General features: G+C 47.7%; 1 protein-coding gene across 1 annotated transcript in view; it reads left to right on the plus strand.

Annotated features, from left to right (window-relative positions):
- The first annotated feature begins 10,173 nt into the window (after positions 1-10,173).
- The window catches only part of KLHL40 (kelch-like family member 40), a 7,457-nt gene continuing 4,900 nt past the window's right edge, over positions 10,174-12,730 (plus strand). The window contains 2 exon segments of the mRNA XM_008569838.1: positions 10,174-11,331; positions 12,665-12,728. Of these exon segments, the coding sequence (XP_008568060.1) occupies positions 10,174-11,331; positions 12,665-12,728 (1,222 nt within the window).

The following is a 12,730-nucleotide window of genomic DNA, read 5'->3' on the forward strand; positions in this document are numbered from 1 at the left end:
CTCGGCGTTGCTCCCGCGCCTCGCTCAGCCAGTGAGCGGGAACCGGTCTGTATGTGGGATCCGAACCCTCGGGCGGGAGCGCCACCGCGCTTCCCAAGCGGCGCACTTATCCAGTGCGCCACCGGGCTGGCCCTAGAGGTCTAGATTTTCAAATTTTCCTTTTAAGTATCATGTTTTGGTTTGAGTCTAAGAACTCCTTCCCTGCCCCTAAATGCTGAAGATATTCTCATGGTTTTTTCTAGAAGTTTTATAGTTTTATGTTTTAAATTTTTAAAAAATATGCTCATTTACTTTATTCTCTACAAGTCAAGTCCAGTCCTGGGACTGCCAAGACTTGTGTGTTCTTTTTTCAAAAATTGTGGTAAAATTCATATAAAATTAAATTTACCATCTTAACCATTTTTTTTGTTGTTGTTGTTTGTTTTGTTTTTGGCAGCTGGCCAGTACAGGGATCGACCCATTGACCTTGGTGTTATCAGAACCAGGCTCTAACCAACTGAGTTAACCAGCCAGCCTCATCTTAACCATTTTTCAGTGTATGGTTCAGGGACATTAAGTAAATTCACACTGATGTGCAACCATCACCACCATCCAAACACAGAACACTCTTCATCTTCCCAAACTGAAACTCTGTACCTACTGAACAATAACTCCCCATTTCCTCTTTTTCCCCAGCCCTAAGCAACCACCACGCTACTTTCTGTCTCTATGAATTTAACTATCCTAGGTACTTCATATAAATGGAGCAATATAGTATTTGTCTTTTCCGTGACTGGCTTATTTCACTTAGCATCATGTATTCAAGGTTCATCCATGTTGTAGAATTTCTTTCCTTTTTAAGAATGAATAATATTCCATTATATGTATATACCACATTTTGTTTATTTATTTATCCACTGGTGAACACTGGGTTGCTTCCATCCTTTGGCCATTGTGAATAATGCTGCTATGAACACAAGTGTACAAATGTCTCTTTGAACACTGCTTTCAGTTCTTTTGGGAAAACACCCAAAAGTGGAATTTCTGGGTCATATGGAAATTCTATTTTTAATTTTTTGAGGAACTGCTGTACTGTTCCCATGGTACATTTTACATTCCCACCAACAGTGCACAAAGCTTCAATATCTCCACATCCTCGTTAACACTTGTTATTTTCTGTTTCTTTTTTTTTCACCTGATGATTATTGATATTGAGCATCTTTTCATATGCTCATTGGCTATTTCTACATTTTCTTTGGAAAAATGTCTATTCAAGTCCTTTGCCTACTTTCATTGTGTTGTTTGTTTTGTTGTTGTTGTGGAGTTTGGGGAGTTCTTTATATATTCTGGATATTAAACCTTTATCAGATATATGACTTGCAAATATTCCATTCTGTGGGTTGCCTATTCACTCTGTTGATTGTGTCTTTTGATGCCCAGAAGTTTTTAATTTTTTTTTTTTTTTTTAAAAGATGACCGGTAAGGGGATCTTAACCCTTGACTTGGTGTTGTCAGCACCACGCTCAGCCAGTGAGCGAACCGGCCATCTGTATGTGGGATCCGAACCCGGGGCCTTGGTGTTATCAGCACCGCACTCTCCCGAGTGAGCCACGGGCCGGCCCAGAAGTTTTTAATTTTGATGTAGTCTAATTGATGTATTTTTTTCTTTTTTGGTGGCATATCCAAGAAATCATCAAATCCAGTGTCATGAAGTCCTCCTCCTATGTTTTTTCCTAAAAGCTTTATAGTTTTACCTCTTACATTTTATATTTTAAGTTAATTTTTAAATAGGGTGTAAAGTAAGGGTCCAACTTCATTCTTTTACACGTGTATATCAAAATTTTTCCAACACCATTTGTTGCAAAGACTGTCCTTTCCTCATTGGTCTTTTCTTGACATACATGTGAGGGTTTGTTTCTGAGATCTTTATTCTATTACACTGGTCTATGTATCAGTCAGAGTTCTCTAGAGAGACAGAAACAATAGGAGATAGATAAATAGATAAGAGGAGATTTATTTTGAGAATTGACTCACACAATTATAGAGGCTAAGAAGTCCCATGATATGCCATCCGTAAGCTGGAGAACCAGGAAAGCCAGTGGTATAACTCAGTTCAAATCCATAGGCCTGAGAACCATAGGGGTGCTGATGTTGTAAGTCCCAGTCTGAGTCTGAAGGCCTGAGAACTGGGGGTGCAGAGAAGGGGGGAGTTCCATAATCCAAAAGCCCGAGAACCAGGAGTTCTAAACTCCACTGGTAGGAGAAGATGAATGTCACATCTTAAAAAGAAAGAGAGAAGGAGAGAGGGGAGAGAGGGGAGAGAGAGAGAGAGAGAGAGAATGAATTTACCTTTTCTCGGCCTTCTGTTCTATTTGGGCCCTCAAGGGATTGGATAATTCCCATCCACATTGGTGAAGGCAGATTTTCTTTACTCAGTCCAGTGATTCAAATAACACCCTCACAGATACATCAGAAATAATGTTTAACAGATATCTGGACAAACTTTAGCCCAGTCAAACTGATACCTAAGATAAACGACTACAATCTATATATCTGTCTTTATGCCAGTACCACACTGTTTTGACTATTTTAGTTTTGTAATAGGCTTTGAAATCAAGAAGGGTGAGATCTCCAACTTTGTTCTTCTTTTTCAAGATTGTTTTAGATATCTACATCTTAAGTCCATAATCCATTTTGAGGTCATTTTTGTATGAGGTGTGAGATTTACATTAAGATTCTTTTTTTGGGGGGTGGGGGGGCTATGGATGTCTAATTGCTCTGGCACCATTTTTTGAAAAATCTATCCTTTCTCCATCAGATTGCTTTTGTACCTTTGTCAAAAATCAGCTGAACATATTTGAACATAATTCTGGGTCCTCTGTTATGTTTTATTGATCTATGTGTCTGCCATCCCTCTGCCAATACTGCACAATCTTGACTACTGTAGCTATAAAGGAACACTTAATATCAGGTAGAGGGATTCCTCCCACTTTATTCTTCTTTGTCAAGATTGCTTTACCTATTCTAGGGCCTATATCTTTCCACAGAAATTTTAGAATAAGCTTGTTTACATCTTTAAAAACTTTTCTAAGATTTTGATAGGCATTGAACTGACATCTTTACAATGTTGAGTCTCAATCCATGAACACAGTATGTCTCTCCATTTATTTAGGTCTTCAATGATTTCTTTATTCAGCATTTTGTAATTTTCAGCATATAGATCCTGTATGAGTTTTGTTGAGTGTATGCCTAAATATTTCATTTTCTTTGAAGTAATTGTAAATAATATTAAGTTTTAAGTTTCACTTTCTACTTATTCATTGTCAGTAAATAGAAATGCAATTGATGTTCATGGGTCGATCTTATATCCTCTTTACTGAACTCATTTATTAGTTCCTGGAGTTTTGTTTCATTTTGTTTTGTTTTTGTGGATTCCCTGGGATTATCTCCTCTATGTTCCTGAGAGATAGTTTCACTGGATATAGAATTCAGTGTGGATGGTTCTTTCAGCACTTGAAAAATGTTGTGTCATTTCCTTCTTGCCTCCATAGTCTCTGATGAGAAATCCACAGTCATTTGAATTGGCGTTATCATGTAGGTGATATATTGTTTCTCTCTGGCTGCTTTCAAGATTTTTTTCCTGTCTTTAGTCTTCAAAAATTTGATGATGATGTGTCTTGGTATGGATTTCTTTGGGTTTATTCTTTTTGGGTTTTCTCAGTTTCTTGAATCTGCTGGTTTGTGTCTTAACCAAATTTTGTTAAGTTTTCAGGCATTATTACTTCAATTATTCTTTCAGCCCTATTCTCTTTCTCCTTTCCTTCTGTGGCTATATTGATACAAATGTTGATTTTTTGCTATTATTCCACGGGATTTGGGGACTGTCTATCTGTCTGTTTTTCCCCCCACTATCCTATCTCTCTGTCGTTCAGATTGGGTAAATTCTGTTGATCTGTCCTAAAGTGCACTGATTTTATCCTCTGTCATCTCCTCTCCCTTCCCTTACTGAGGCCGTTTAGCAAGTTTTTGTTTATGTTATTGTTTTTTTCTTTTTTTCTTTTTTTTTGTCTTTTTCCGTGTCCGGCAACGGATCGCAACCCTCAGTGTCGCCCCTGTACCGGACCGGGACCGGCAACGGGATCGCAACCCTCGGTGTTGCCCCCGCGCCTCGCTCAGCCAGTGAGCGGGAACCGGTCTGTATGTGGGATCCGAACCCTCGGCGGGAGCACTGCCGCGCTTCCCAAGCGGCGCACTAGCGCAGTGCGCCACCAGGCCGGCCATGTTATTGTATTTTTCAGTTCTATAATTTCCATTTGGTTCTTCTGTATAACTTCTATTTCTTTGTTGAGACTTTTATATTTTCTTATTTGTTTCAACAGAATGTGCACTTGATTGTTGAGGCATTTTTATGATGACTGCTTTAAAATCTTTGGCAAATAAATCTAACATCTAATTCATCTCAGTGTTGATGTCAGTTGATTCTTTCCACATTCAAGCGGTGATATTCCTAGTTCTTGGTATGATGGGTGATTTTTTATAAGTATCCTGGACACTTTGGCTATCATGTTAGGATACTCTGGGTCCTATTTAGTTCTTTTGTTGTAAAAGGCAGTTACCTCTTTTAAGTTTAGCATGCAGGTCCTGGTCTACTTTTGTGGGCTGAGGTTCCAATGGAAATTTAATTTTCAGAGCCTTTGTAATGTGGTTTTCATTAGCTTGGTTTTTATCTGGTGCTTCTGAGGCTCCTACTGATTCCTGCTGGTGCTGCCTGAGAGGACAGAAGGGGTTTCCCCAGGCCAGGCTACCCAGTGTCTTTTGTTGGGAGAGGCAGGTTTCAGGTCCAGTGTGAAAGGAGAGCACTTCCTCTGGCTACTTATTGTTGGCAGGGCTCCTGATTAATGCCCCTACTGGTGGTGCTGGGCTCTCCTGCAGTTGTCCTAGGGACTCCTGTTCAATTTGTGAGAGGAATGAGCCTACCTGGACTGTGTCCTGTTGCTAGGTTGGGGGCCAGGAAACACCAGCGATAGGTCATCTTCTTCTCTTAGGTGGGGGTACATAAGACACCCTGCCACTGAGTTGTCACTTCATTCTTAGGGTCCCAAACCAATTTGTCATTCTCTTGCCACCTTTCAGAGTTATTCATTGATTGCTTCTTGTATTATTTCCATGTTTATAGTTGTACTTAACAGGAAGCAGCAGGAAGAAATGAATTTACACCATCTTGTCAGGGCCAGAAGTCATCTTTTAAAAATGTGGAGCACAAAAGATCCCACTGGAAACTCAGCAAGTGTGGAAAGACTTGTTAATGGGAGGGCTTCACTGTGGGGTGATCTGGCCAGGATATTTCTTTGAGATCCCTTGTTGTTGGCCAACAATTTAGTTTCTAAAGAAGATAAACCGGAGCGTTCTTGATCGAGGGACCCCCCAGCAGAGCTGAAGGTGGTGGTGCAATGTGAAAACCGAGAGATTAAGAGCAGCTCCATATCCTAAATGGAAAGCCCCTGCGCCTAGTCAGCTCCCAGAAAGCTGGCAGACCAGCTGTGACCTTCAAACAGGAAATTGAAATTGGGAGGAAAAAAAGTCAATAACGAGGGACCCTCTACTTTAATTGTAGTGAGGTTTCAGGAGGAAGAAAAATAAATGTCTATATTTAAACTGCCATTGTTAACTGGAAGGCTTGCCTTGGATCAGAAGCAGTGTTAAGTTTGGTTCCATGAAATGAGTAAAGCATTAAGTCCATGGATAGAAAGGTTAGCAGAAATGTGGCAGGCAGGGAAGGCGAATCCAGCTTCCAAATGCACATCAGTAGGACTTTAACAGGATGCCCATCTATTTCATTTCCTAGGAAACCATCGATCCATTGCCATCCCCCAAGAATCCCTATAGGTCAGACCATCTGATTACCACCCACTCCAGCTCGCTGCCTATTCCAGTAACCATGCCCATACTGCCTCTGGCACTTATGAACCGTTGCTTGGCCTCTGCCACCCCTAAGATCCTATTATTCCCCCTGAAATCAGAGAAGTAATTTCAAGGGCAAAGGCTCCCACCCACATCCTTGGCCACTGCAGTACATGTCAAAGTTGCCAGTATTCCTCACCATCACATTCCTCAATGAAGGGCAAAAGTGTCCTCTAAGCCCTCTCAGCAAACATAGGTGGGGATGTAGACACAAATAATATATCCACTCCAACATTCCTGGCTGACTCTAGAGTCTTGCTCTATGTCACATAAAAGCATTTCTATCATCTTGATTTCTTGCACCACAGGCCACCTTTAGTGCAGAGCTCAGTCAAGAAGCAAGCGGACCATCAGCAATGCTCTGAGCTGCTCAAGCTCACCTTCAAGGTCCTCTTGCTTGGAATACTCCTGAAATGAATTTCTTTATCACACATCCATCTTAGCAGTGGACCACAGAATTCTTACTGGCTGGCTTGGTCTTAGAGAGATTACAGAATCTTCAGCAAAGCCCAAGAGCTAAGATCACAGGCCAGGCAATGGCCAGTCCACAGACAGTGGGGACAGATCCTGAAGCTTGTACAATGGACAGTGAAGAGTGGACTGCAGAAGTTCTAGCACTGCTGTCCCTCAGCCACCTTCACCCAAACATCAACACAGCGAGCTCCCGCTGCCTCTCCTGTACTGCAGTTTGGGATGGGTGCATGTGAGGAGTGGAACTCAGTCCCATGTTTGTGTTCCCAGGGATGCTGTGAAAATAGGTTCTGGTTTTACCTCAGGGAAGAAGCGCTACTGATGTGAGAAATGTCTGGAACATAGGAAGTCTATTTAGGAGATGTGGGAGGCCACCAAGTGTGTCAGTGTCTGCCACACATGGACATACAGCATGGCTCCTCAAGCAAACACTCAGCAGCTGAGACACAGCCCAGACCCGACGTCTGTGCTGGAGGGTGGCTTCTCTACCAGAGCGGGGCCTGCTCCTGCAGTGAGGGTCGTAGACTTTGGGTTTCTTGGCACATCCACAAGGCATTCTCTAACCCTGGCAAATGGGTGTAAGTTTTCTCTAAACCTTCACTTAGTATTTCCCTTAAATGCCCCTGTGGTGTGCTAAGATCCCTAATGAAGGCAGAAGCTACTTTAAAAACATGAGTAGACAATCTGAATGAAGCTTAAAGTAATTACACTGAGTGAAAGAAGTTAGAAAATGCAAATGAATTACAGTGACAGAAAACAGATTGGGCTGGGGGTGTGTGGGGAGAGACGTGGGAGGTATCAAAAAAGGGCATGAGGAGACTTTTGTGGGTGATGATATGCTCCCGATCTTGGTGGTGGTGGTGGTGGTGGTCTTCCGGGTGTATACACGTATGTCAAAACTTATCAAATTGTACACTTTAAAGATGTTTATCTCAACGTATGTTTATATGTTTATCGTATGTCATTTATACCTTAATAAAGCTGTTTAAAAAATACGATTAGACCACTCCCTATCTAAATTTCAGTTTCTGTAAAATGGGAAACATAACACTTATCTCATAATTTTGATGTGAAGATTAAATTAGTAAAAATTAAAGGGCTGAACGAGATGATATTGTCCCTGTGATTCAACTAAAAGCCTTGGAGTCCCCCTTTCTCCTACGCCCACATCCAGTCCTTGGCCATCGCTCTGGACAGTTAGTTAATAGAGTGGGTGGGGGTAGAGATGAAACAGGACTAGCCAGGACTTGATGACTTGATGGTTACTGATGCGTGGTGACAGCTACATGACAGGTCAAAGTATTATTCTCTCTACTTTTGTATATATTTTCATTTTTCATAATAATAATGAAAAATAAACAGTGACTCGGCATTTCATTCAGGGAAAAAACAACATCCTTATAGTGGTCTCCATGGCCCTACATGATCCCCCCACCTTAACTTCTCCCCTCACCTGCTTCTACCCACCTCCTGGTTCCCTGCTGCAGCCACACTGGCTTCCCTGCAGTTCTTGGAACACACCAGGCACTCTCCTGCCTCAAGGCCTTTGCTCAAGCTGTCCCTCTGTGCCTGGAAGCCTCCATGATTTGACCTGTTCAAATGTAAGCCTCTCAGAGAATCCATCCTGACTACTCCATTTAAAAGTGTTATAACTGACCTCTGCCTGTCACTTCCCATGTCCCCTTCCCCACCTCCCTTGTCACCACAGCATTATTATCATCTGACACCTGTATCACTGTTTATTTGTTGCTGTCTTCTCCCCTCCTCACTAACCCCCCCCCACTCCCCCGCCCTCCCATGTCAGCTCCATAAAGACAGGAATTCCTGCCTGGTTTGTTCACTGCTGAATCCTCAGCATTTAGGACAGTGCGCAGTAGGTTCTAAATGAATGAATGAGCCACATATAAATATTCTAGTGGAATGCCTGGTGGGGAGTGAGCCCCATGGGATCCATCACCACCTAAAAATATCTCATTAAGTCATTTGATAAATATATGTTAATCGTTCAGTCAGTACCTTGTGTCCTGATCTTTGGAAAATGAGACTACGACGAATGGACATTTTTGTTAATTCCTGGGAAGCAGCAACGTAGGGAGGGATTCCCACAGTCTTCAGAGGTGGGCAGATCTGCTTTGAGTCCTGGCTCAGCCACTTGCCAGCTGTGTAACTTGGCCAAGTTGCTGAGCCTCAGCACCTGGTCTCCTCACCAATGGTACTTGCCAGAAACCCCCTGCAGTCCAGGGCTGGGCTGGAAGCCCACCACCTGCCCTTCCTGAATGAGTCCTTTCCCTTTCCGCAAGATGGACAGGACCACCTCTGGGACTTGCTGGTGGGGTGAGCCAGTGATGGTCAGATGCACTACTCAGGAAGCAGTGACATCATTGAGATCACAAAAGGGGAGGTGATTCAGTCCTGGCCCAGCCTGAGGACTTCTCTCCTATCGCAACCCACCCCTGCACGCCTGAGGTTATAAACAAATGACTCAGAGGAATGGTGGGGGAGTGCCCCATAACAGTTCATACCAGTGTCCCGGGGCTAAATTTAACACACAGCTGTAGCCTCCGGCATTTTGGGGACAAGTTAATCTTGGTGGCTGAGGCTGATGTGAATGGAGGGGTGAGGGGGAGTGGTCAGGAGTCCAGAGCAGGGTGGGCATCAAGACTGGCTGTTCTGGGCCTCGGTCCTGACTCCTTAGACTGTAGACAGGGCGCAGGGGCCCCAAAGCAAGGCAGACTCAGGCCAAGCCCAGTATGAACCAAGAACAATGAGCATAGACAGCTAAAGTCCTGGAATACTAAACTCTTGGAGTGTTACTTTTTGAACACTAGAATTCAGAATGTCACTTCCCTAGAATATCAAAACCCCAGGGGTTTAAACACCTAGAATCCTAGAATCCTAGGAAATTAGTTTGCTATCACGTCTGACATCTTCGAACGTTAAAACCCTCTAATAGTGTATTCCCAGGAACACAGTACCTCAGTGCTTCTGAACCTCAGCAGAGCTGAACGCAGGCCTTTAAGGTCTAACTCCTCCACCTCCTCATTGTGTAACAGGGGAAACTGAGGCTTAACAGAGAGACATTAACCTGCCCCAGGCCCCACAGGAAAGTGGTGACCTTGTTTACTGAAGGCACCTTCTTGCGGAGGGCCTCACAGCTGGCACAGAAAGAGAAAAAGGTCTACTCATTTCAAAGGTGGGGCAATAGGGCCCCCAAAGAGTGAATGCCATGCCCAAGTTCACTGAGCAGGAAACCCAAGCACAAGGTATCCAGGGTGGCTGGAGTGAGATGTACTCCAGGGAGGAAGGCGGAGGCACAGGGTGAGACGCCTGGAAGGCTTGAAGGAAGGGAGATCCTGAAGAGGGGCTCCAATGCCTCCCCCTCCCTGGATGGAGAGAGGCAGAGCTCGGGCCACCCTCTCCCCTCAGGGGCACCTCCTGACCAAAGAATCCAGACTCTAGGCCTTGCTGTGCTCCATTTAGAAATAAGACAGGGAAGCCCTCATCTTTCAGGGAGGCCGAGACACTCCACCCCCATCCCATGAGCCCCCGGGCCTGAGTCTAGGCTGCTCCAGGAGAGGGCCTCTGTCCAGCTGTCCCCTGTGCGTCATGTGCAGGAGGTCAGGCGGCTCGGCTTACAGGGCCGGGGCCACCTCTATATATAGCCCCACAAAGACAGCTGCGCAGTCTGAGCACGCCTCAGCAGGAAAGCGGGGGTACAGAGAGGAGCCCCCGGCACAGTCGCTGCGCCCGGGGCCAGCCACCATGGCGCTGAGCTTGGAGCAGGCGGAGGAGCAGCGGTTGTACCAACAGACGCTCCTGCAAGATGGGCTCAAAGACATGCTGGACCACGGCAAGTTCCTTGACTGTGTGGTGCGGGCTGGCGACCGTGAGTTCCCGTGCCACCGCCTGGTGCTGGCCGCCTGCAGCCCCTACTTCCGGGCGCGCTTCCTGGCCGAGCCGGAGCGCGCGGACGAGCTGCGCCTGGAGGAGGTGTCCCCGGACGTGGTGGCCCAGGTGCTGCACTACCTGTACACGTCGGAGATAGCGCTGGACGAGGCGAGCGTGCAGGATTTGTTTGCCGCGGCCCACCGCTTCCAGATCCCGTCCATCTTCACCATCTGCGTGTCCTTCCTGCAGAAGCGCCTGTGCCTCGCCAACTGCCTGGCCGTCTTCCGTCTCGGCCTTCTGCTCGACTGCGCGCGCCTCGCCGTGGCCGCCCGCGACTTCATCTGTGCGCGCTTCTCGCTGGTGGCGCGCGACGCCGACTTCCTTGGACTCTCGGCCGACGAACTCATCGCCATCATCTCCAGCGACGGCCTAAACGTGGAGAAGGAGGAGGCGGTGTTCGAGGCGGTGATGCGGTGGGCGAGCAGCGGTGACGCCAAGGCACAGGCAGAGCACCAGCGCGCGCTGCCCACCGTGTTCGAGAGCGTGCGCTGCCGCCTGCTGCCACGCGCCTTCCTGGAGAGCCGCGTGGAGCGCCACCCTCTCGTGCGTGCCCAGCCCGAGTTGCTGCGCAAGGTGCAGATGGTGAAGGACGCACACGAGGGCCGCATCACCAAGCTGCGCAAGAAGAAGAAGGACAAAGGGAAGGACGCAGCCAGGGCCAAGGAGGCGGACAAGGGCACAGCTGAAGCCAAGGCAGAGGAGGATGAGGAGGCCGAATGCGTGCTACCTGGGATCCTCAATGACACCTTGCGCTTTGGCATGTTCCTGCAGGACCTCATCTTCATGATCAGTGAGGAGGGTGCTGTGGCCTACGACCCAGCTGCCAACGAGTGCTACTGTGCCTCCCTCTCCACCCAGATACCCAAGAACCATGTCAGCCTGGCTACCAAGGAGAACCAAGTCTTCGTGGCTGGGGGCCTCTTCTATAACGAGGACAACAAAGAGGATCCCATGAGTGCTTACTTCCTGCAGGTGCCTGACCAGTCCTGGGAGGGGCCAGCTGGTGCTGGGTTCACTGGGGTTGGGGGGGGGAGGGGCAGCAGCCTTGGGGCCCAGGAGGGGCCTGTGTCTACTTGGGGAATGTCACTGGGTCTAGGGTGAGATGTAGACTAGGGAGGCTGACTCGCAGCCACTTTCCTGAAGGCTGAAGACAGTTGTAGGCAGCTCTTTGGCATCCCAGTTTCAGGGGATCGTAGCCCCAGGTTGGTGGATGTTGGAGGCTCCCGCCCTGCACTGGGGCTGGGGTTGGGCACAGTGAGAAGGAGGAGCAAGATCAGTGTAGGGATCCTGGGCAGGGCTTTGCCTGAGGGCCAGGACTGGAGTCTGGAACACAGTGTCCCAGACAAAGGGACCATCCTGCCTAGTCCTCCCATTATATAGATGAGGACACTGAGGCCCAGGAAGGACCAGTAGAGTGGAGTGTGCAGTCCAAGTTGGGAGTGGGACTGTGGGATCCCAGAGGGCTGACAGTTTCCTGGAGACTAGCCACGTACGTTTGAGCCTTGCCAGTTGGGTGGAATTTGGGGATGTGAAAGGGAGGTTGGCAGTGGTCCTGGCTGTGGAACCATGAGCAGGGGACAGAAACAGGAATGAGGTGAGTGGTGTGCTCAGTGAGGCCTGACCAGTGAGAGGTGTGAGGGGCAGCTTGGTGCCAGGGTTAATTAAGCTCACAGGCCTCACGGTTGGACTGGAGGGAGGGGGAACAGCTCCACCAAGTTACCAGCCCAGCAGTGTGGCACCTCCTTTATGCTCTCTGAGCTTCTGTTCCCAAGTGGGGATATTATTCTTCCTGCTTGGTAAGTAAGGTTGTTTGAAGGATAAATGTTGCTTATAAAGTGCTCATCAGCACAGTGCTCAGCCCTTTGAAAACTCCCAAAAGGTGAGCCACTAGTACTTTTATTATAAGACTATGAAGTGGACAGGGCGGCAGAGTGTGGATTTTAAGGGGTGAGTGGCAGGTCTGTAATTGGAAGTTTCCTGGGAGTGGGGTGCGATGGAGAGCAGGGGGCAGGCTGGCCTCAGCTCAGGCGGAAGGGCCAAGGCCACGCACAGCTACACCTCCCTCTCAGAGCCCCCTCCTCAGTTCTGCGCCATGGTGCCCATCACCGCGCTGTAATGATGGTCTCTGGGCACCCAGCTGGGAGGTGGGATGGCAGGAGGGGCGCTGTCTCCGGAGACCGCCTCCAGCCTGCGCTGGCCCTATCCAGGGGCCCCCACTCCTCTGTGACTGGGGTGGGGGTGGGTGGCCGGCCCGGGCTGGGCAGGGGGCGTGGGGGGGGTAGCTGACTGGCCGCCCGGCCCACAGTTTGACCACCTGGACTCGGAGTGGCTGGGGGTGCCGCCGCTGCCCTCGCCGCGCTGCCTCTTTGGC

Source organism: Galeopterus variegatus, unplaced genomic scaffold (genome assembly GCF_000696425.1).
Source record: "Galeopterus variegatus unplaced genomic scaffold, G_variegatus-3.0.2 Scaffold536, whole genome shotgun sequence".
Classification (NCBI taxonomy): Eukaryota; Metazoa; Chordata; class Mammalia; order Dermoptera; family Cynocephalidae; genus Galeopterus; species Galeopterus variegatus.